The sequence below is a fragment of the Chaetodon auriga genome, chromosome 21, assembly GCF_051107435.1.
Source record: "Chaetodon auriga isolate fChaAug3 chromosome 21, fChaAug3.hap1, whole genome shotgun sequence".
Lineage (NCBI taxonomy): Eukaryota > Metazoa > Chordata > Actinopteri > Chaetodontiformes > Chaetodontidae > Chaetodon > Chaetodon auriga.
The window spans coordinates 11326495-11349528 of record NC_135094.1 but is presented as its reverse complement, the minus strand read 5'-3'; the positions used below and the strand labels follow the sequence as shown (position 1 = coordinate 11349528).

Sequence of the window (23034 nt, the reverse complement as noted above, 5' to 3'; positions counted from 1 at the left end):
TGTTTCGCCTGAGGAATATCAAACTCTCCAAAGTTGTCAGAGCAAATCAGAGTGGACAGAAGTGTCTCACACTTGTAACGGAGTGCTTTATATTACTGCTTTCACTCCCGCTGAACGTCACAAGCAGAGAAAATGAAACATCAGAAGCGATCAAAGGCATCGAAGCTTTACAAATGAGAAAGATGCATCTGGAGAACTCACACTCTGACAAGTCTGTTGTGTACGAAGCAGTTTTTAATTTATGCACAGTAACACAAGCAAACATGTAAAAAGAGTTAGTTGCAACTGAGCAATTGAATAACCTAATATTTGGTTATACACTCTGAACAGAAATATCTTAACTTGATGTATGGATTTCATCTTATAGTATATGGGTAGCGCTCCAGTTGGGGTTCAGGAGAATAGTCTTTGCTCTGCTCCGTCTGTACAGTAAATGCCATTAACATCCTGCTGTCACAAATACATATTTAACTCAGAAGCCAAAGGAATAGCGAACACTATCAAAATTCAAAAACATTTTTTTTTTTTTACAAAAAAATATAAAAAGTACGGTGACAAAGACTGAACTTGATGCAGGCTGACATGAATACTCCGGATTACTTTTCAGAATGCACATAAACTTTGTTTCTTTTCAAAAGGAAATGTTTTATTCTTTAAACACTCGAGACATTGAATAAATGTATTTAGAAAAACTACAGTCATAGGCTTCAAACTTAACTTCCTGTACAAAACATATGTACCTTGAAATAAAGAAAATGAAACAAAAAAATTTTACACTGAAAGTTCAATCACTGCTAGCTGCTAGAGCCCCGAACAGAGAGAAAAACAAAAAGATAAAAAGTGGACAAACTTGACCACAGACTTCAAATATCTACATCCTGATTCTAGGACTGGGGGGTGGATATTGATCCATGTGGAGTTTGCTGCAGCAGGAAATGGTAAATCCCATCAGGCATCACCGCAGTCTTTGTTTTTATGACTTCCAAAACCAGCCCTGAACCTAAGACCTGCAAAAAAACGCTGCTTGCAAGTCCCCAAACCCTGGAATGCGATCAACCATGCAAAAGGAAACAGAACGGCAGAGAAAACACATCAGATGAAGTCATGCAAAGCGGTTTTGTGGTTATTTCCCATCATTACAAATACAGGTCTTTTTTTTTTTTTTAAGAGGCGTCACAGGAAAGTTAAAAGGGATCACTTTTCCCACAGTCTCTTTGAGTTCGACTTCTTAATTTTCCCTTTTTGTCCACATCGGGAAATCCAGTTGTCCGTTTCTCAGTGAGAGTCAAAAATTGAGCTTTCCAAGTGTACCCCAAGGCACCTGAGAGAAAGTGGGCTTTTCCCTCTGTTGGCAACACTGTTTGTCTGTTTACATTACATACCAGCTGCCATTGAGTCTCAGAGTGGGACTATCCCACGCATGGTGTCACGAATCTCAATACAAAGCACAAAGAAAAGAATACAGTCAGAGAAGATGATGGGGTTGGCGTCCCATCTATGGTATGGAGTCTGAACTGCAGGGTTAATAGTCATCGTAGGTGTTGAGGTCGGTGAAGTATGCGTTGGTATAGGTCTTCCCGGCAAGCTGTGGGTTGAAGTACTTATTTCTTTCCTCCAGAATCAGATTGTTTTTGTTGAAGGCCTGTGGAAAAAAACATAGACGGAGAAGAGAAAGGAAGAGGAGTCAGTGTGGACTTGTTTGCGACACATGGATCAAGTGATTATTCAGCCCAGATGGCAAGGTAAAAGCAAATCATTCTCGCCCAAAAAAGAAAAAAAAGGAGCAACACAAATCAATGGAAGGCCGCTCAGTGAATGAAACATACATTTCACAGAGCAAGGTCAAAGCATTTGCAAACAGGCTGCAAAAATGATAAGCCACCACAGGGCTAAATTATTTTGATGCGCGTCCGTATGTCCACCTCTGTCATCCCTAATACCCAGCATCAGCAGTTTTTATGGCCCTCAGATTGTTGGTCCTCTAGGACAATCTAAACCATAAAAATCGATCAAAAGAGGGGTCTCTTTTCTGTTAAACACTAAGGAAGAGCCATGGGGGCATCGTCGCTGTCCCTGTGTGACATAGTAAACATGGAATGAGCTTCTGATGTGGTGCTCAATACAACATCAGCAATTTGGCAAATGGATGCGCTCATATCCAGCCTGTTGTGGAGAGTGTGTGCTGGGGGTCCCTTGGGGCAGCGTAATTGAACACTTGATGATGCTGCGTTTGCGGCTGATGGATGTTTCCGACTGACGCTGATGGGGAACGAGTGTGCTGGACAAAATACTCATATATTTTGCATCTTTGCCATGATGTGATTTGCACACAAAGGGATTGTAATCAACACTCCCGCAGCCCCCGAGACGGTTATGTGTCTCTGCAGGTGGCCCCATGGCTGCTTTTAAACAGCTGTGCTGCGATGCTTGTTAGCATCATTTACTTTGTCTTTTCGCCTTAAACCTCTCTAATTGGCTGAAGAATGATTACATTTGAGTTTTTGGTGCAGTAAACAAAATTTGCCTCAGCTATGAAGTGGCATTAGTGATAGAGAGGTAACAGAGGAGCATAATAAAAACAGCATCGTAATGAATCGCCTTTCTCAACCCATCACATCAAGCCATTAAGTAAAAACAGAGGACAAAACAAGGAAGACAAACATGAAAAAACCATGCAAATGGAGGCACTTGTTGAGAGAGAAAAATTAAAGGAGGGATACACTGCCTTCTCACAAGCCGGCGGGAGGGGGGAGGGGGCGTGATGGAGGGATGAAGGGGTCTGAGCAGAGAAAGAGAAACTAGAGTCTGTACTCCAACCTGCCACACACAGGAAGTGCCACAGGAAGTGGAAGGGCGGGGCACGGTGGGGAAGAGGAAGTAGTAGTGGTTGGGGTCAAAGAGCTGTTGGGGGGGTCAAGAGGCGGGATGTTGTAGAGGTCAGTGGTTAGTAGAAAATCTCCAGGCCACGCATGGACACCCCCATGTTAGCAGAGAGAGGCTGGTGCATGGCAGGGTCGTCCAAGGGCAAGAGTACCGACACATCTGGCTGCAGGGAGGAGAGGAATGGGCAAGAGTCATCCTCAAAGAAACCCGAAGGCCATGCTCTAACAGGAAGCCTGGAAATATGATGAACTGCACAGAAAACTCCTGCTTAACGGTGACCTAAGTTTGCATTCAGAAACTGGACTGCTGGAAATACACCAGCTGGCCAAGAAACCAGTATCCAGGATACACTGTGCATAATAATATCAGGATGTGAGTGAAAAACTCCAAAACATGGCATCAGGTGTTCATCATCCCTCCCTATAAGCGCTCAATGGAGGCATATTATGGTTTGGCACGCTTAGTAGTTGAAAATTCAGTGCAACATCCAAAGCATTTAGGCTCCGTGGGTGAGGTTTGGAGACAGAACGTGATTTTGGAAAATTAGACAGTGTTCATTTGTCATGCAGCTCCTTTTGTATTTTCACATAGACTGTCTATATTCATATCCACCTCTATCTGCAATAGAACTAACTGAATTATGCTCTGTGCTCCTGACTCTAATTGCATGACAGATGAACGCTCCTCACACCTTTATTCCACAATGAAATTACATTCGGAGACGTCTGCTCTGAGCCAGAGGATCTCTTCTGTCTGTGGCAGTTTTACAAAACACTTTCATATCTGTGAAGTAGTGTTGCAAACACAGATCCAGGTATTCACTTAGTTAATACTATATATATAAATATCTGACATTGAAGACTTCCTCTGAGGACAGAGGATATCAAACACAAATGAAAAGAAAACCTGCCTAAAAACCTGTTGATTTATCAGCATTAGAGCAAAATCAAGTGGAGTTGAACCAAGCTGAGCTTCAGCGTACCTCCCCTGAACAGTGATTGTCCAATCATAGCCTTTGCTTTGAATTCCCCTACATTTTCAAGCGGTGTGTATGGTTCTGCGGTGGAGCGCTAGCCTACGTTTAAAAGTGTGAAGAAGCAGTTTTGCTTTTACATAAACTGCAAGTCTTAATTTACTTTCCAATCCATTTAGTTTATTTCTCAGTGAGAGTGTATATTAATAAACTTTGCTGTAAATAATTCTCATCTGCAGTCTCTGGTCAGATGTGAAGGTGGCAACCTAGAATCATTAAACAGCAAGTTCGGCTATTACTGTACTACCTACGGCCAAGAATTACTTCAAAGGCCACATCATCCACTCACTACATCAGTTTTATGGGGTTATAGGTTACCTTAATAAAAAAAAGAAGGACAAAAAGTATACATGTATATATATACACACAGTATATCAGCTAAAAATAGCGGCTCTTGTTTCTTTGTTGGATATGAGTATGTTTACACACCAGCAACCCCAGCCAATGTTGCATCTCACAAATACAATACTCTTCGTCCTGAAGCCTTTTTTCTTGTCACATTAAAGGTGAGAATGTACTGTTTAAAAATTCAAACATGTAAGTGAGCAAAGCAGCTAGACAGACTTACGTTTGAACCAAACAACCGTCATCTTACATTACTCCTTATTGAACATATAATACTTGGACTAACGAGCTGCACTCTGCAATGCAAAAATAATGCTGTTTCTTTTTTTTTTTTCCATGTCTACATGCTTCAACAGACAATGGTGACATTTTGCCTGGAACATGTACAGTGAGCCTCAGTATTCTGGTAAAATATCATGTACTACATAGCCGTTACATGCATATTCATGACTTGAGCCAGCTAAAAACACAATATGTTAATATTAGTTTAATAAATGAGCTACAGTAGCAGCAGCAGCAAATAAAACCTGAAAAGAAGTCTGCTTTGGTCTACAGTCTGAAATCAAGAACACATTGTTTCAAGAGTTACGACAAATTTTTAATTGCAAATCTGACAATGTTAAGTCTGTAAACTGCATATCTGCACTGCTAGAATGGAAAGCTTGAGCAACGGCAAGTATAGAACGTTAGCTAATGGTCAAGCTTAGCTTCTCCACAACTATGATTTATACCATATAGCTTTGCATATCCAATACCTGCTTGTCAGCAGGAAGAACAATTGGTGCCAGAGCGCTTAAGTGGCCTGCTAGTGCCAGACTTCCTTACAAATGTAATTTGGAAGAATATTTTGAGACTAGTCCTTTTAAACCTATAATCTCGTGATGGCAGATTCATTGCTTCTGAAGCTGCTTTTTAGGGTAAGAAAAATGCACAATGTGTTAAAGTGGTTGAAACACCCTTTAACACAGAGTACTGGGAATCCCTGAAAAAAGCCCAGCTGGAGCATGGAGTAGCTGTGGACAAGCATTAATCACCAGCTCAGTCTGGCACTAAAGGCCTGATGCATCAGCGGATAAGAGGCTGTTTGTACGATGAGAGTAGCTGGATCTCTGTCACTGGCTCTGGTACATCCGAGTGTGTGCAATTTAGGATGCAATAATGACACAAAGAACCTGTCTAAGCAGGGAAATGTGCAGATGCAGAGTGTTTTCGCTGATTACCTTCCCACGCACCGATAAGTAATTGCATTAGTATGTTATGAGAAAGCAGTGTATGACCACTGACACAGAACAAAGTCACACACTGAGACACACAGCAGAGGAGCACACGGAGAGAGGATGTACGCACAACTGCCTGTCTGTTTCATGACTAGAGAGCGCCAGGGCACGACAGGAGGTGGTGTGACAGGAGTCATGCAGTAAGAAATGTATTTAATCACAACTGACACCGGAGGAAGGAGGCAAACCGCTGCTCACCGACTCAGAGTGCGAAATCAGCTGATTAAGTCAAACAGTAAGGAAGTGTTACAAAGTGCTGCTTTGCCTCTACACATCTGGACATCTGTCAAGCGTGACCCGCAGTGAACCCCATGCAAACCTGTCCACAGACCTTGATGGCTTCCACCGAGTCGTACTTGTCCAGTTTGTTGATGTGGTTGGTGATGCTGGTGTTGAGCGGGGCGGCTGAAATGGGGTGGATGACAGTGGCGTCGTGCGACTGCTGCTGGTAGCGCTGGCAGTACGAGTAGACCAGCAGCGTGACCAGGCAGCCGAGGATGGAGCTGCTGAGCCCCACAGCGATCATGTGGAAGAGGTTGAAGTCTGGAAGAAGGAAAGGAGGAGGGGGGGACGGAGGGGGTAATTCTGTCAGTTCACACATGTGGAAGTATTAATTGAAGCTGCAGTTCATATGGTAATGCTGGAGCGTTCGGCAATGAAGACCCTCTGGGACTGTTGAAGAGTATTTGTCACTTCTTTTGTGTCTCTTTGTCTTCTGTTTGTGTTTGTGTTACTGTGTGCTACTGGGACCTACAGATGAAAGACGTCTAAATGTCGTGTAACACCTACAGTGTTCCCTGTTCATATCTGGCATTAACATGCAACTTTCATCCATATGCTGTGCTATAATTACAGTGAGAATTTGTCCTCAGCTGTCAAACACAAATTCAACTTCTTTTTTCTGCAATAAATGCTCATTTACATTTGAATTCCTCTATGTGACTTCCTGGTGTGTCATCTCCAGGGACCAAAACTAAAAAAAGAATGAAAAAGAAATAAAAAATTCAATGCTATTCAGAGTATTTTTATACACTGCTATATCAAGCAATTAGCGTTTAATACGGTTAATATGGCTGACATGCTGTACTGGTTTCAGTAATGAACAATCATGACTGAACATCATATTTCATGGATAGAGACATACATTAGCTAAAATAAAAGTTTGCTATCAGTTGCAGGCTATAAACTATTATTCTGCAGTCCTATTTTTGTCCAAAATAATGTATAGGAGACAACAATAGTTTGGGGTTTTTTTGCCCTGAGTGTTGTCTGCACACTGCTGAACTCCCTCACAGACCTCGTCCAACAAGATAAACAATGTGAGTAAGAGCAGCCTGCAGCCTGTATAAAAGGCAAAACTCAGGGCACCAAAGGTCCCCAAAGTCTCGCTTCTCCTCATGTAGCTTATTGCTGTGGGTGCAGGTGCCTGTTGAAGGCAACTAATATGAGTCTAGCTGTATTTTTTATCAACTCAGGGCATGCTCATATCTGGATTGTTGCAGCTGCGCAGTAAGGCAACACTGTTAAAAGTCATTTTATTGATTCTCTCAAACTCCAAGCGTAACTGTGGAAATGGCAGTGTTTTGGTCATTTAAGGTGGTCGACTTTTTCAGAATTACAATTTCACTGTGTAAATGAAGTTAAGTACAGTTTTCGATAAATCATCTGCAGAGCTACAGTATGACAGTATATATACATAATACAGCAACATAAGCAGAGATGTTGTCTACTGTGATCAGATCACCATTTTTCTTTAACAAATTAAAACTAAACAAAAACAATTACCTCCACAGCGCCTCTCCTCCTGGCTGGAGCGTGCAATCGAGACTTCTGACAGAGGAGAAGAAACAGCAAAAGGCAGCAGAATTAGGGCCAAAACCCATTTACACATACACTCCTGTTAGCATGACAAACGGTACCCTTGAAGGTGAGAGTGGAGTGAAAGCTGTACTCAATATGAAACAGATTATCGTAAAAACTCCGCCAGCTAATCACGGCTGTGGCACCTGGAGTGGTTTATGAAAAGTATCAGCTCTCATTAAAGGAAATGAAGTACAAGACGTTGCTAATGAACCTTAATGGACTACCTTTCCCATTAAAGGGGATGGATGATAAGGTATAAAGGCAAATGGGTGATTCTATAAAGACCTGTGAAGGGTTTTCATGATTATTATATCCCTGCTAATTAATACAGAAAAGGTTACACATTTATGTTTCAATTAAATGTTTATTCTATCTCATAATTTATGATTGAAGTTTAAGAACTGCAGGACTCCACCTATGAATATACATTATTTTCCAAACATTTCATAGCAGTTGCAGTGATGCAATTTGAATAACATAAGCATCCTTTGTTGCGTGGAGGGATATTAATGATCTCTGTCTAGTAGAGATCAATGCTCTGGAGTGTCTCGCATTACTAACTGTCAATGTGTGATGCCTGTCTAAGCAGTCTGTCTAAGCAGATATCAATACTGATGGTGTGTGTGTGTGTGTGTGTGTGTGTGTGTGTGTGTGTGTGTGTGTGTGTATGTACAACACAGTTCAAAACTTTGGAATCACCTGTGATATTGATGTTTTTCTTCTCTTTCCTTCATTAATTGGTGACTATAGCACAGTTAAAATGGTGTAATTCAGACACCAAATTAACTGTTTACATGTGAAATCTTTTTAAGAATAATTGCATGACTAGAGTTGACGTCCCCACAGTGCTGCTGTGAATATGCAACTAACTAACCTTGTATTTCTATTGTGAAGAATAACTTTGCTCAAACAACATGCCAGTTAATTCCATCTTGTTATTGGCATTATTGTGCACTTGACGCTGAAACAGTAATTAATTCTGCACAGATTTTAATGTGAAGCTTCTAGCTTTCAGTTTCTTTAACCAATGACTGATGATTCCTTACATCTAACTGTTGCACAGAGGTATCTGTGTCTCTTTCTGCCACTTAAGATGGCAGTTTGGTTGAACCATTGCACAGCACTTGGTTCCCCAAGTACAAAGTATTGCTGTTTCTCGCAAACCCTACATACTATTTGTAAAGAGGACTTTCTACAACCTAAAAGCATGAAAGATCATTCAAAAGTATAGAGTAGTCCTGTCAGCCATCTGACTGAATCAAGCTTCTGAGGAGAGTCCAAACTTTTGAACAGTAGTGTATATCTAGGTTTTAGAAGGGCTTTCTAAACTCTCAGTCTTTCAGAGAGAGAGTTAAATTAAACAACTGTTCAACTGAATGTTGGCTAAACCCCTTAGCTTATGAAGTGTAACTAGACACACTGCACACCAAAGCAGTGTGCATGGCGGCGTAGTAAGAGGTATTTTTTGTATTCAAAGAGTTCGGAGAATCCATAAGCCTTTTTTTTTTTTTATTTCTGCCGTCCCTTGCAAGATTTATTGTATAAAAAAGAGATCAAACAGTAACAAACATCAAAAAGATGGCTTTCATGTGCACCACGGGTCATAAAGGTGTGTTTTACCCGCAGAGGATCAATCCTGTCTTTGTTTCAGGGTTTCTTATTCCTAATCAACATTAAACAAGCAGCTAATGTCTGCAGAACATGTGGCTCTCATTAGTTTTTGCTGATTGAAGAGCGTGTCACTCGCCTGTATGGTCGTTCTTTTGTTCTGCATCATAACAGAAAGCTGATATACAGTAAAGTTTGATGTGCCATATGAAGTCATTGTGAGACCTCAATGATCAATGGATAAATCTACATTAGGCTGGAGATGGCGTCTTCATTAACTCAGCCCCACTCCAATAATTCTCACACAGTCACTTAACTGCGCCATCACCTGTTAGCACGTCGGGATAAGTAGCTTATTACATAACCTGCAGTCGTAACTTTCAAAATCAAAGAGCACATCATTAACTTACTGCATTAATTGCCTTAAAAATAAAGACCCTTTTACAACCAGCACATTCACTGTCTAGTATTTCTTCTCCGTGTGGAAGCCAGCCTGGAGGCTGTCAGAGTTTAGGCTAACGTTAGCAGCTCTGTCCTGCTTTTTATTGTATAGATGTTTACACTCCAGCAAACAATAGCTTTGCCATACACATAACAGTCTGATCTGACATTTGTTCCTATCATAATAATAATATTCACACTAGCTCTACACTGCAATTCAAAAACAATGTTCTCTCTTAAATTAGCATTTCTTGTACTGACTTTTTGCATAAGGCATGCAGCTTTAGCCTCAGGTTTTAGTATTATAATGGTAGGTAGCCATTCAGTACATATTCAAGAACCCTTTACAAAGCACTTGTCTTAAAACAAGTATGCTATAAACATTAAAAAGCCAAACAACTCATCAAGTTAACATTACCTTCATTAGCTTCCTAGCTGCTACTGCTCTCTGACAGTATTTTGACTACCTCTCTTTGCAATCAAGGAACCACTGTTTAAGAAAGAAAATAAGTTTTTTGAGTGGTAAATCTGCAGCTATTATCATTATAAACTGTAGATTATGTTGTGTGGAAACAGGCCGCTTTCCAGGCGAAGCCTAACAGGGGTTAGCGAGCAGTCGATTTGCATGTGTGGAATCAGTGAAGTTCATCTTACCTTATCTTACCACCTCTCTAAAAATAAAAACCCATCTAAGTACCTTACATGCGGTTAAATAAGTTGAGTTGACATTTAAGAAGTTGTTGCATTGTTAACAAACAACAGAAAAGCTCTCCCAGACTATGCACTTAACACTGCAATTGCTGTTACATTAAGAAAAAGGCTGCATTATTAAAGGGCAAATGGTTACTTAAACATGGATACCAGAAAAAGTAGAGAAAGAATTAAAATGCTTATATGAGCAGGGACAGAAAACAGAATGCGAGAGCCATTTCTCCTTTTCCTTCTAACATTTGAAAAAAAGTAAAACTGCTGGTGTAAGTGCTTTCTTCATGGCCTGACAAGACTCCGAGGCTCATAATGAAACTAATATAGCAGCAGGGTTGTTGGAATGAGGAGGGAGACAGCCCTTAAGTGTAGCACCCAGGTTCACGCCCCCGTGTAATCACCTACCGCACTCAGGAGTCCTTGAGCAAGACACTAATCCCAACCATCCCCAAAAGTGCTGGCCTGTCGCTGAACCTGACCCCTGACCTGAGATGAGTCCCTTAGAGGGATCAATAATGTATTTCATTATCACAGGATTCTTAGAAATGAACCGAATTACCGCTGTGGGCATATGGTGGCAGCTGGTGCAGAGTGAGTGTGTGTGTGTGCTCGAAGTTGTGTGTTAAGTCATGCATGAGCGCCCAAGAGTTTCCTGACGAGAAGAGCCGACTGTGTAAGTGTGTGTGTGTGTGTGTGTGTGTGTGTGTGTGTGTAATCACCTGGTATAAAATTGGAGTCAGGAGAGCATGGCCTGGTCTCGCTGTTATTTCCTGAGCACTGGTTTCCAGTGGGAAACAGGACATCGCAGTGACGCACACGCATCTGGGCCCCGTTGGAGTCACAGTGGGACCACTCCGACCAGCTGGACCAGCTCTCTGGAAATGGCGATGACAGCATATCTCACAACCTGTCCAGTGTGTGTCCATATATGCGTGCATGTGCGAGCTGTGTGTGCCCTCAGCTACACATTAGTCATGCATGAGTGGCCTCTGAGAGACTAAAGAAAATAAGCAATGAACCTGTGATGGATTGGTGGCCGAGTCAGAGCCCTAAGCTGCTTATCACTGAGGTGTGCGTGGTTGTGTGTGTGTGTGTGTGTGTACCTGGACAGGGCTGTGTGTTGCACAGTGCCTCCTCAGTGTGCAGCCCCAGGCAGATGTCCCCTCCGTAAGCTGGTGGTGGGTTGCTGCAGGTTCGCGTCCTCATGTAGTGTCCCCCTCCACACGTCACAGAGCACTTGGACCATGAAGACCAGCACGACCAGCTGCCATCCACTAAACCGGAGATATCAGTGACATATTGTTTATGTTAATCCCTAAAAAAACGGCATGATTATATTAGTCTTAACATTTTGTACTTGTCTAGTTGATGTAGGACATCAGGACGTAGTAGCTAAACTTCACAGTTTCTTCTTTTCAAGGAGAATATTCCCTGAAATTTCTGCTTGCATGTTTTCTGGGATTTAGGTTCCAGGTCATTTCAAAAGACAATTTCCTCTGAACATCAAGTGATTGGAAGTCATTCCAAGCCATTTCAAACAGTGATGCGTGACGCACAAATATGAAGCAATTTGAATATGTGTGTGTATGTGTGTGTGAGTGTTTTGAAGTGACAGGAAGTGTGCTTCACCCAGCTGTTACAGCAAACGCCTGACCCCCCTCCGAACTGCACAATCTCTCCTCTGATTAATAAAGATAAATGAAGCATCGCAATCCGCAGTTGTTGTTCCTCTCTTCATGTGGTGCCAAGTGGCAAACAACAGTCAGTTAAAAAACACGTGGAAATTTATGACAGCATCAGCACACAAAGAAGACATAAATAGATAAAATGAGACGAGGGGGAATTGAAAAGACGGGAGGAAAGAGAGTAATAAAACGGGGGCAATCTTTGGCCATGAATCACTACAGAAGTAAATATCCTTCTGGTCAATCATCTGGATAAAACCTTACTTCATTGTGGCAGAGACATTCCCTTTTCTGAATCACTTGAGAATTGCTTTTAAAGACCTGATGATGGCTGGCAGCACAGTGCAGGTAATTGAAGTTGCCGATGCTTTTTGTCATCTCGGTGTAATTTCTCTATCACAAAGTGACACATAAGTCGATTCCTGGCCCTTGATGACGGATCGTCTCATCTCGGGCGCAGACACAAGAAAAACACGGATTCATTTGTTCTCAAACCAGATGGATGGTAGGCATAACACCTTTTCTCTCCTTCTCCTTCACAGTGAACTAACGCATTTAAAAAGCACTGGATTAGCCATAGGAGGATTACAATTGGTCTACCAGGCATGGTCTGCCTGCCTCAAAATAATATCTCACTTTCAGAGGGGTGCTAATTGAGTATGCATTAGTATTCATTGCTACTCAGGCTGGGTTAAGTCGGTTCCTTTGGGGGACAAGCGAGTGGTGTTGTTCATCAACATACTGTAGCTGTGGTATTATTACAGTCAACACAATAGGTGTACTACATGTATTTGCATAGTGATGGGCTGCAGGGAAATCAAAGAACATTCGCTCGACATTTTACTCCGGGGGAACACACTTGTGGCAACCATACAGGCAGCGCACTCCTGAATAAAACAATCTGATGCTCTTAGATCCATCCAAAGTTTTCATCTCAGCTCTGATAGCTCCATCTAAGCGGCTCATCACAGCTTACCCTATTAGCCGTTGCTCAAGCTGTTTGCAGCTGAATGGCGTGCACTTTCACTGAATGAATTAACGGGCTGTAAAAATAGTATTGATGGCCACTCACGCTCGTGTACTCTTTTGCTTGCTTACAACATGGCAGCAGCTATGAAGACAGATTGCCACTGAAGATGACGCGCAGATCCAGGTTTTTAGAGGGCTATCTAAGCTCTACTCCGGGGAGGTTTGATTAATAATCATCTGACACGACGCTCCTGCTTGTCTGTTTGGCGCCTGTGCTGGATACCAGGTGGGCTTTATGCCAAACTAAGCACTGGATTTCCATTTAGACAGCTTACTTCCCTCGTCAGACAGAGTATTCTTTTAATTAGAAAGCTTCCTCTCACCGTCTTCCGCTTTGAGGAGTGTTGAAAATGCATTGTCTCAAGGCTTTTCACAACAGAATATGGCCTCCCATAGCTGGCAGCATAATTACCCAGCAATGTAATTACATACTGGAGCACCACAGGGATTGTCTCTGATTCCTGGTGTAAATTGGGGTCTTCGTCACACCTCTTATCAGCAACTGATTTCTTTTGTGGTTCCTGATGATTTGGTAAGTAACTTGGCCGCGCAATTCCTCATCCATTGATCAAGGAAAAACATAGCTTGAGTATGATGTGGAGTAATGTGTATTTATCTGTGTGAGCGAGAAGGAAAGCTGGCAAACTAATTGACTCTTTGAAATGTTCTTATCTCTTTGTGTTCTCTGTTTATAGTGCCAGTGGTATTTGTGTGTACAGTACGTGTGTCTTTGTGAGTAAAACTGGCTCTGGCATGTGTATATGTGTGTGTTTCTTACCTGGACAAGGGGTGATGTTACACTCCTGGTACTCCTGTGCTGGCCCCAGGCAGGTCTGACCTCCATACCTGGGCTCTGGGTTGCTGCAGGTCCTCTTCCGGCTGCGGATTCCCCGGCTGCAGTCTCTGCTGCACTGGGACCAGGAACTCCAAGACGACCAGCCGCCGTTCACCGTGTGACCTGAGATCCTGCCAAGACGAAGCACCTCTCCTGTTGGGAATGGAGTCGACGAATAAAAAATTAGGCTATTGTTAAAACAACTTCTGCTGGAGGTCATTCCTGCGGTATTATTTTTCTCAGCATTCAGACAAAATTTGCCATAAAACCCTGCAGTTTTCTGTAAGAAGTCAGCTGATACTTGTCCTTCCTTTCTGGCATCACTGTGTGCATCTGTTTTGAAGAGCAAGAGGAGGGCAGAGTGTCAAGAGCAGCTCTTGATAACAGTGCCTACTCTTTACTCTAAAGCTTTTGGAGTAACAGTATCTCTTGGAGCTTCAGCTTGATTTGTGTTGAAAGAGCAGTGCCCACTTCATGTTTTGTGTTGTTATTCAGTTATTTTGTACGGTAAAGTAATTCGACAGATTTCGTTAAAACCAATTATCGGAACACCGTGTGTACAGAGTGTAGAGGCTAAGAGGTGCTGTCTGTCTGAAGTGCTGTCTGTTTACTAAGTTATATCTGAGGTTATTCTGGTGTATTAAGCAGAGAGACACACAAAAGCCAATTCATTTATTCAAGATCTTCTTTAGTAACCATAGTAGCTGCATGCATAGTGTCCTGACTGAAATATTTCAGAAAATAATGCATGGGTTGTCTTGATGGATTGAGATAACATTTGCAACAGACTTTGAAGTCTCCCTCAGGATGAATTGTCTAACTTTTAACCTCAACTTTTTAATCACATGGTGCCAACATCAGTTTCTCACCTAAAACCTGCAAATCTGGCATTCCCCATCAGGCTCAGCTGCACTTAGTTATGATGTCAACGCTAAACTAAGATGGTGAATGTGATCAACATGACATCTGCTAAACATCAGCATGTCAGCATTGTTAGTGTGCTGATGTGAGCATCTAGTTCAAAACACCGCTGTGCCTAAGTGCAGTCTCGCAGAGCAGCTAGCAGGGCCGTAGACTATCAAGGAACGGAAGTAAGTAAAATGACTGATTTTTTAAAAAATTTAATTTTATTCAGTAATTTCATTTCAAATATTGTACTAGTGGTACAATTGCCACTGAGTGGAGATAAAAATAAAAAAAAAATCATGAAAAATTTACATAACAGAATGGAGCATAAGATGGATAAATCCAGTACAGAGGCAGATATCACACTGATGGTGCCAGGAATCAGCTGCACAAATGTAATCCATCATTTAATTCTTCACAGACTTCTTGTCAGTCTCTAAAGAGGGATTCAGTGAGAGCTGAGTGTGTCCTGTCAACACGTAAACGCGCCCCCTCATCAAACAACATCAGCTGACTAATCTGTGTACTCTCGTCTGGAATGAGTCGAACAGAGGATTCTTAATGAAATATGAAACAGTAATTTCTATTAAACTATTATTACCGCATGCATTAATCAGCACTGTGGAATTGAGCAGAATGAGCGCAGAAAGAAAGCTTCTGGCCTTTTTGAATGAATAGAGTGAACTCATCTGTTTGAGTGAATGATAATCACCTCCACTGTCCAAGCACTTCTCTGATGATTCATTCAACAAACGGAGCTATTATCTACTTTTCAGATAACAGTGGAAGTCTTCATTTTGTGTCTGTGCTGCTTCTGCTTTGCATCATTCTCCCTTCAGTCTCCTTCTGCTCTTTCAGTGTCTGTCTCTTCGCCTGTAAAGGACAGCATAATCACATCTGGATCCTGAGTTTTGACCACTCGACCATGCCACAGCGCCCTTCCTTTTTTGTCCAATTCTCCTTCGAATCTCGTTTTTTTGTGATCCCTATCTCACCTATTTAGCTTGCTGCCCCGCTTTATCCCTCCCTTCCTCTCCGTCTATCTTTCCTATTAACCTTCTCTTGCTTTTGTCTCTGTCTCGCTTCCACTCTCTGTCCTCCAGCCTGGCCTCGTTGTTTTGTCAGCGTGCTCTTTTCACTGACAGTTAGCCTGGCGTCGCTGCTTTGTATTCTCAGGGAGAGGACAGTGTGTTTACCTAGCCCAAATCCTCGACCTCTTCATAACTACGGCCGACCTTGGCAGTGCACAGGCCGACTCACCCCGGCATCAAGCTGGCGTGAGCTCTGACAGGCCCGTCGAGGCTCCCGCTCTTTATCGATTCTAAGCAGGCAGTGGCACGGACCGTCCTGCCTGCCGCTGTGACCTGTAGTCTTTATCAAGCCCTCCATAGCCCAAGAGACTGGACCATTGCTCTGTGCTTAAGGCAATGGAGTACTTTATAATCATCCTCTTGCAAACAAGAGCCTAAATGAGGACACACATATGCACAAACATCCGATACAGGTATGCACAAAAGCAAACACGGACACTTACTCACACCAGTGTCCACTCTACACACACAGCACTTTTCCCAAGCTTTGGCCTGAGACTGCTCTGATTTACTGTGTGTATTGTTAACACAACTTCACAGGGGCTGCCCTCCTGTCGCCAAAACAAACAGCGTGGTGCCATCCCTCTCCAATAGGCAGCAACTGGATCTATCGAACTGCACAAGAACCACACACAGCCGGCGAGAATTAATCCTCACTCTCCTGACGAGTTGGGCTGAGCCAAAACTAGGAAGGACACAGCGCAACACCCGATAGTCCCTGCTGCAAAGAAACTAGGACATAAAAAAAGGTTGCCTCCTCCCTCCCATTGCTCAGCCTTACGCCCTGCTCAAAGGCAAAATACACTGTAAACAAACTCATGATCTTCTGTGTGTGTGTGTGAGAATGTAGATGAATGCATGTGTGGGGGAAAAAAGAGGAACAGGGACTCTGTGAGGCCACACAGACATGCAATGCTGTGCAATCTAATGTACTGTATAGGCAACTGTAAAGGTAGTCAAACAGTGAAAGAAGTGAGAAAGAGAGAGCTAGACACAGCAGTGGAGATGAGGTGACACCTGCAAGCCTGAGAAACAGCTCTGCTTTGAGACAGACAGACGGGAGAGACAGAGGGGTAGAAAAATGTGCAACCTTCAACAGTGAAGAGAGATGCACTGTCGTGTGTGAGTTTTATCAACATCAGAGTGACACTGGACCACACTGAGAGAAAAAAAAAGAGCTTCTTTCAGACTGTCCTAGATTCAGAACTGCACATTTACTCCTCATTACTCTTCCTCCTCCTTTACTTTCCCTATCAGATCAGCAATGTCTCCCTGTGGAGGAACCTATTTCTTTGTATGTGTGTTCCATATTCATAGCTAAAAAAAAAATATATGGCTGCTTCACGCCATATAAAACCATAAAACCAGGGGCTCTTGGATACAGTGGCACAATGTGACACTCTTCCCTGAGCTGTCCTGAGGTCTGCCAAGCGATGGTTGACCCAGAAACCCTCCAGAGGGATATCCGCATGGGAGAGCCAAATAAAAGTTTGTAAAGATGCAATTAAAAGCCCAACCCTGGAGAGCATGAGGGATCAGCACACATGAGAAACAAAGACGCACAGACAGCAAGAACAAAGACATACTAGCCTGATATGAGCATAGCGTGTGACTGAAAGTTTAGATTTATTGGGCAGAAGTGGTAGCATTTTTCACGGTGTCCATGTTCACTTATTGTTTGACTTTCTCACAACATACCTCAGCATGACAAAAAAGATTTCCAGCTCCTGACTGACAATTTGTCCTTGAATGTGCCATTGAAGAGTGCTGCAACAATAACCTGACTTTGACAAGAAAATGAAGGCAAGTAAATGTTTTCTGTGGTGGATTACCTTCCACATGCAGGTTTCAAGTCACCTCAAGTGCAATAAACAGAGACCAACCACCTGGATGGAAAGTGGAAAAAGAACTGGTGCTTTAAGGAATGTATTCAGCCAAACATCTCAGAAAAATGTGTAACTTTTCGAGTGCGTATTTTCTCCTGTGCAAAATTCCTCAGGATGAACTGGCTGTTGTTGAACTTGCTCTTGGTTCACTTGCACATGAGCTCTCATGATGACTGGCTTTTTGTTGCTTTTTGTTTAAGGGAGCACAGCAGAAAGAGCAAATATGAAGAGGTGGAATTTGAGGCCAGTTTTTCTCCATTTATCCCTCTTGCCAATACAATCACAGGTAACACAAAATACCAGATGGTGAAGCTGGCTGCAGTGGCGGGCTTCAAGTGTGCGTTTGTCGTAATTGTAGGTGCTTTCAAACGAATGGGCCCACTCCAACAACCTGAAATTGCCAGCAAACAGTACAAACAGGATTGATTTTTTTCTACCTAAGGAAACTTGCTTCCATCAAAGAAACAGCCATTTCCTTTTCTCCGGTAATTTGAGGTACCACAGCACAGCTCTCCACTCGGAGGTAGCATCTAGCCTGATTGGTCGAAAAAAGCACCAAAGCGGAAAGTGAACCAATGTCAGAGGAGCCGGACGAAGACAGGCTCATGACTCAGTCGTAACATGTGAGAGCAGAAACCTTTCTAGGGTGTATTTAATGTTTATTGCTGAAATGTGATTAGAAGGTAAGGTCAAATCCTGCTGTTATGATGTTTTTAAGAGCTCAGAGCCATAATTTCATGCAGGCATGTTGACCAAAGAGTGGCTTTGTGCCAATAAGGTACTTTTTTTCTCTGAAAAGCAATGCTGTCTTTTTTAAATCGCCTACGCTGATTTTCTAATTTGTTGACTCTATGTCACCCACTCTGTGGGTGCCAAGTTGGGGGCAAATGTGAAACAGGAAGTGTTTCATTGGTAGTCCAATGGTACCCTGCAAATTTGGTGTCAAGAATAATTGCAAAAAGACTGTGAACTCCATCTGACAGTAATCTGGGGAAAGGGCAAGGTTACATACTTAACTGAAGCACAACAGACACAGAGAGATATACAGGCAGAGATATGGCCATCAACAGCTTAGTGCTTTAAGAGGTGCAGCTATAGCACAGCTTCAGATAGTGTGCCAGATTGACTGAAAAATTGACAGACAGAAAGACTAAAAAATGATTGAAAAAAAAAAAACAGACCTACTGTATTTAAGTTATTGTGATATACAGAATATGCAAGTAAGTGGAATTGCACACATGGTTAGACTGTATAATTTTCAAAATAAACCCTCAAACTCACTAATAAATGAAGACTTGGTGGAGGTTTGACAGGGATGATATTTTCTTTTTTTTCATCATTGTAAGTCTGTGATTCTGTCTTTCAGACTTACTATTACGCAAGCTGCCACCGCCTCGCTTTTTGGGAGATTCAGTCGAGAGCTTCCATTTTCTGCCTACTGGCTTTACTCCACCTCCACCATCACCAGCGTCTAGACTCCAGGGGGAATCATGTCCTATCCTCCTCCATCCTTTCTGAAGATGCCGCACAGTGATGGAGACCTTCTCTATCTCAGTTAATACTGTTTCACCTCACATTTCCATTTCCTTAGTGAAAAACATGATAATTCAAAATGTTAACTGAACCTTAATTTATTGAAATAAGGACTATATGTTGACCTCAGTGAAAACGCAGATCTAAATTCGCACAAACTTCAGAAACCTCAAGAGCCAGACTTGTGTTGTGTAACTTAAGTCTACTGTATGTTCACTTATTAGCTCTGTTTCTTTCTTGATAAACACTGACATGTCTACAGAAAAAGAGAGTGCTGACTGTAGGGAGAGCGAGCTGGACAGAAAAACTGAAAGACAATAAGGATACTGGAATGGTTGTCATCCGTCAGAGGCGTCCCTCAGCACCGTCCTGTGTCTACTCAGTGTCTGCTCATGACATCCGTGCGAGAGAAACTAATCTGTCGCCCATGAGAAGGCCCTGGCCTTGATATCAGATCAGCTGAAGTGAAACACATCAGGCTGCTGACACGCCACCGTTTCTCCCTGGGAAAAAATGAAGCCATCACTCACCGACACAAGCCCGCAAAATTACAAACTCGCAACCTTCTACAGAAATGTCTTTCATCTTTCCAGTGCTTTCGTTTCCCTCAGTGTGTCTGCTGCTGTCTTTGTGAGATGCAAATGGAAAAAAAACTGGGATGAATGCCTGATTTCAAAGCCTTTTCAAGCTTGATAATACCACTGCTGCACCACAAAACTAGCGGCTGAACTTTTTACTCATTCCCATTATGTGGAGATATTGATTAAATCAGGCAGGCATGTCTGTTTCATAGACATATGGCTTCACAGAAATCATCATTTAAATTGTCGGTTTGTGCAGTGGGCTGGCCTAAGGCGGCAGAGACACGGTGAATAATAACAGAGAAGTTTTTTAGTTGGAGGCTGACTAATGACAGACAGGTAGCTGCTTTCAATCCTGGCAACAGTGGGAGGATGAATTCCAGCTGCACGCAGACTGTAGCAGGCTGGTTAGTAATTGAGCGCTCGCAAAGCCCGAACAGCGAGTGTCCAGTCAAAAGTGCGTACAGAAGGCCTGTCAAGCTGTGGACTTCTCAACATGCTGAATGGTTTATATAGGGCTGATGCCTGGTATTTAAAGAGTTTTGAGGGTGGTGTATCTGCTTTAGCCTTTCCAAAAACGAAAAAACAAGAGCAGGATTGTAAGATCTGGATTTAACAATACAATACATCCAAAGGCAAGGAGCACATTATCAACTACCTGCAGTAGTTTGTCAGGTTACAAAAGCTCAGTTCACGACTAGCACATCCACTGTGCTGAAACAGTTTGTTATGGTATCAGAGGTAATGTTAGTGCCTCTGTCCTGCTCTTTATTGGATTTGGGGAAGTTTAAACTCCAGCAACCCCAGACAATGTTATTTCAAATAGCATTATGTTTTCCAACCTCATCCTTTAGTCCTCAAGTTAAAAAGTAAAACGCATAAGCAGATCAACATGGATACACATAAAGAACTACTGCAACAGTCTGATCAAACAGTTTTAATTACACGGGACTAATTTTACTCTGCAATATAAGAATGATGCTGCTTTATTTCCATGCCTTCTACACACATCATCAACTGTTGAGCTGGAAACATCTACAAATTTGGATGAATTTCTGCTGCCATTACGAGTGTAAACTTCATATGTGCCCTGTGAGAATAGCATGCTTTCCAGTTTAACGTGGTTATTCGCATGCACATGTCGACAGAACAATACACAATGTGATTAGGGCATTGTGCAGCATGGAGAATATGCAAAAACCATCTGCCTTGAGGAAACCACCTTAATGCTGCTATTAATTGTGTCAGTTAATGCGGAAGTATTATACGAAGAAATACTGTATTATTGAGTGAAGGGAAGAGTCACATAATGGGCTGTAATAGGACAGCCATGTTTGAAAAACTGCTTGTTGGATGTTCCATTTAAAAATACATGTCTATACAGGCAATTATGCAAATGGCCAAATGTTTGTTTTTTCTTTATTCAGGCACATGAAATGTGATAAAAGGGAAAATGGGTACAAAAGCTACAAGACTAATCACTGGGCATACAAGACAAAAGAGGTCTTTAAATCACTACAGATCTTAAGTAATTAACTCATCGCTATCATTTAGCTATGATCACTGATACGAAACAAGTCAGTATGTTATATAAAGGCTCGCTGTAAATGCTTGGTTAAATCGTTTGTAATTTGTCTTTCATAATAAAGACAGATAGATATCTCAATATGAAAGAACCAGACAAAAAGAAAAGGAGAAGCAGGGGAGAGGTCGGACCGCTAACACATCTCAGACAATTTAGTCTCTCCTGTGATGACGGGATTAAATCTCTATATCTGTGCGTCACAGATAAGACTTCCAGGTGTGTGTCAATAACATGCGCCGCCTCTCAGGATACAATCAAAATCGGCAAATGTCAGGTTCATCTGATGGCTCTGATGCTCAAAGCTACAAACAAGGTGACATTCTGGCGGAGCAGGAGGAGACGAAGAAGATCTCAGACCACAGGGCAAGGGGGGGGTTTATTGAGTAGCTGCGAAGCGACATGAGTGAGACAGCAAAGTGTTCTTGTGAAGCTCACTCATCGGTGTCAAATGAGAAAACAAAAACTCTGTAACATAAGTCATCTTTGTCATATGCTGCCTGTTAACCACCGCTAGCCTTGCCTACATTCAGTTAATAAACATCTAGTTGAAGATGGGACGTCTCTGGATTGCTCATGCAGTCAGTCATAGGAGCTAAGCTAATGTTAGCTGCTGATGGTCAGGAAAGAATCCAAACTGCTGGCTGGCTGCTTGTTAGACCAGTGTGTCTTGTTCCTTATCTACAGGTGTTAAATACTTTACTCGCAGCGTGTGTGTGTGTGTGTGTGTGTGTGTGTGTGTGTGGAGGATTTGGAGCTGAGGTAATAAAAGTATAGTAACAAGCAAAGCCATGAAGTACCTTTACTTTTGGCAGTTTAGCAAAGAAATGTAATTGTTTTCCACTGAGTGACTGATTACACTTTTCAAGAAACTGTTCATATGGCAACCTGTTCTGTAATGGCTCATAGCAGAAAAGGATTGTGTGTGGAGCTCTAATCGAAGCCGAGCCGCCTGATGCAAATAGTAAATCTTTATCAGGTGACACACCATTCCTTTTTGGTGCTCATCATCTCAGAGGGATCTCGGCATCCTCTGCCCCAGTAGTGGACATCAATACACACCACTACTGTGGAGGTAATTATTCTGCAGTGGCCGCTTGCTTCAAGCGAAGTTAACTGCCATCCCAGGGGCTCAGGCACCCAATGCATCTACGGGAGGAGGGCGGCAGGAGGAGGAGGATGTATTGGAAAAATGTCATGCACGCATACACACACCTACATGCGCACGCACATGCACGCAAACAGATGCACATATCCACCCACTCACAAAAACTGGCAAAAATGCACGTCAAGCCACCCCCACACACACGCAAATACACACACACCAGTGCTCTCCAGATGGATGGCAAGTTTGATAATGGTTGAAATGAAGAAGTGGATCACTGGAGTCCATCCTCTTCTTCGACAGTTATGACCTAAAACTCCTCCGAGAAGTGAATCATATTGAAGCCTGGAGATGAACAATCAACACGGGACCAGAGGGGAGCAGTGCACAGAGGCCACGTACACCTCAATAGGTCTTGTTTTCATTTCAGCTGTTCACTACAAGTGGAGCGAAACATTTGTTTTAGAGAAAGAACAAAGTGTTTCGCATTCTACACTGAAGTCTTTTTTTTCCACCCCTCAAACGTACACGAGTTGCGCTTTTGATAAAAGGAACAACCGCATCTTTGAGTGAGCCAGTTTTGATCTTGAAAAGCAATTTGTTTCACTAAGCACCTAAAAAAAAAAAAACAGTAAATGCATTTTTG

The 23034-nt window shown here is 42.4% G+C and overlaps 1 protein-coding gene across 3 annotated transcripts in view; it reads right to left on the bottom strand.

The window, feature by feature from the left end:
- Positions 1–216: 216 nt before the first annotated feature.
- Positions 217–23034, bottom strand: part of sema5a (sema domain, seven thrombospondin repeats (type 1 and type 1-like), transmembrane domain (TM) and short cytoplasmic domain, (semaphorin) 5A) — a 117990-nt gene continuing 95172 nt past the window's right edge. Inside the window, exons 17-23 of one of the 3 annotated variants that reach the window (XR_013079377.1) lie at positions 13648–13857; positions 11259–11429; positions 10875–11030; positions 7324–7368; positions 5870–6081; positions 2818–3046; positions 217–1642 (exon numbers count right to left, since the gene is read on the bottom strand). Coding sequence is in view for 1 of the 3 variants with exons in the window: in XM_076761222.1 (XP_076617337.1) it covers positions 1523–1642; positions 5870–6081; positions 7324–7368; positions 10875–11030; positions 11259–11429; positions 13648–13857 (914 nt within the window). In the remaining 2 variants the exon portion in view is untranslated. The remainder of the gene's footprint in view (positions 1643–2817; positions 3047–5869; positions 6082–7323; positions 7369–10874; positions 11031–11258; positions 11430–13647; positions 13858–23034) is intronic. The other 2 variants (XR_013079378.1, XM_076761222.1) reach the window with 2 other exon arrangements.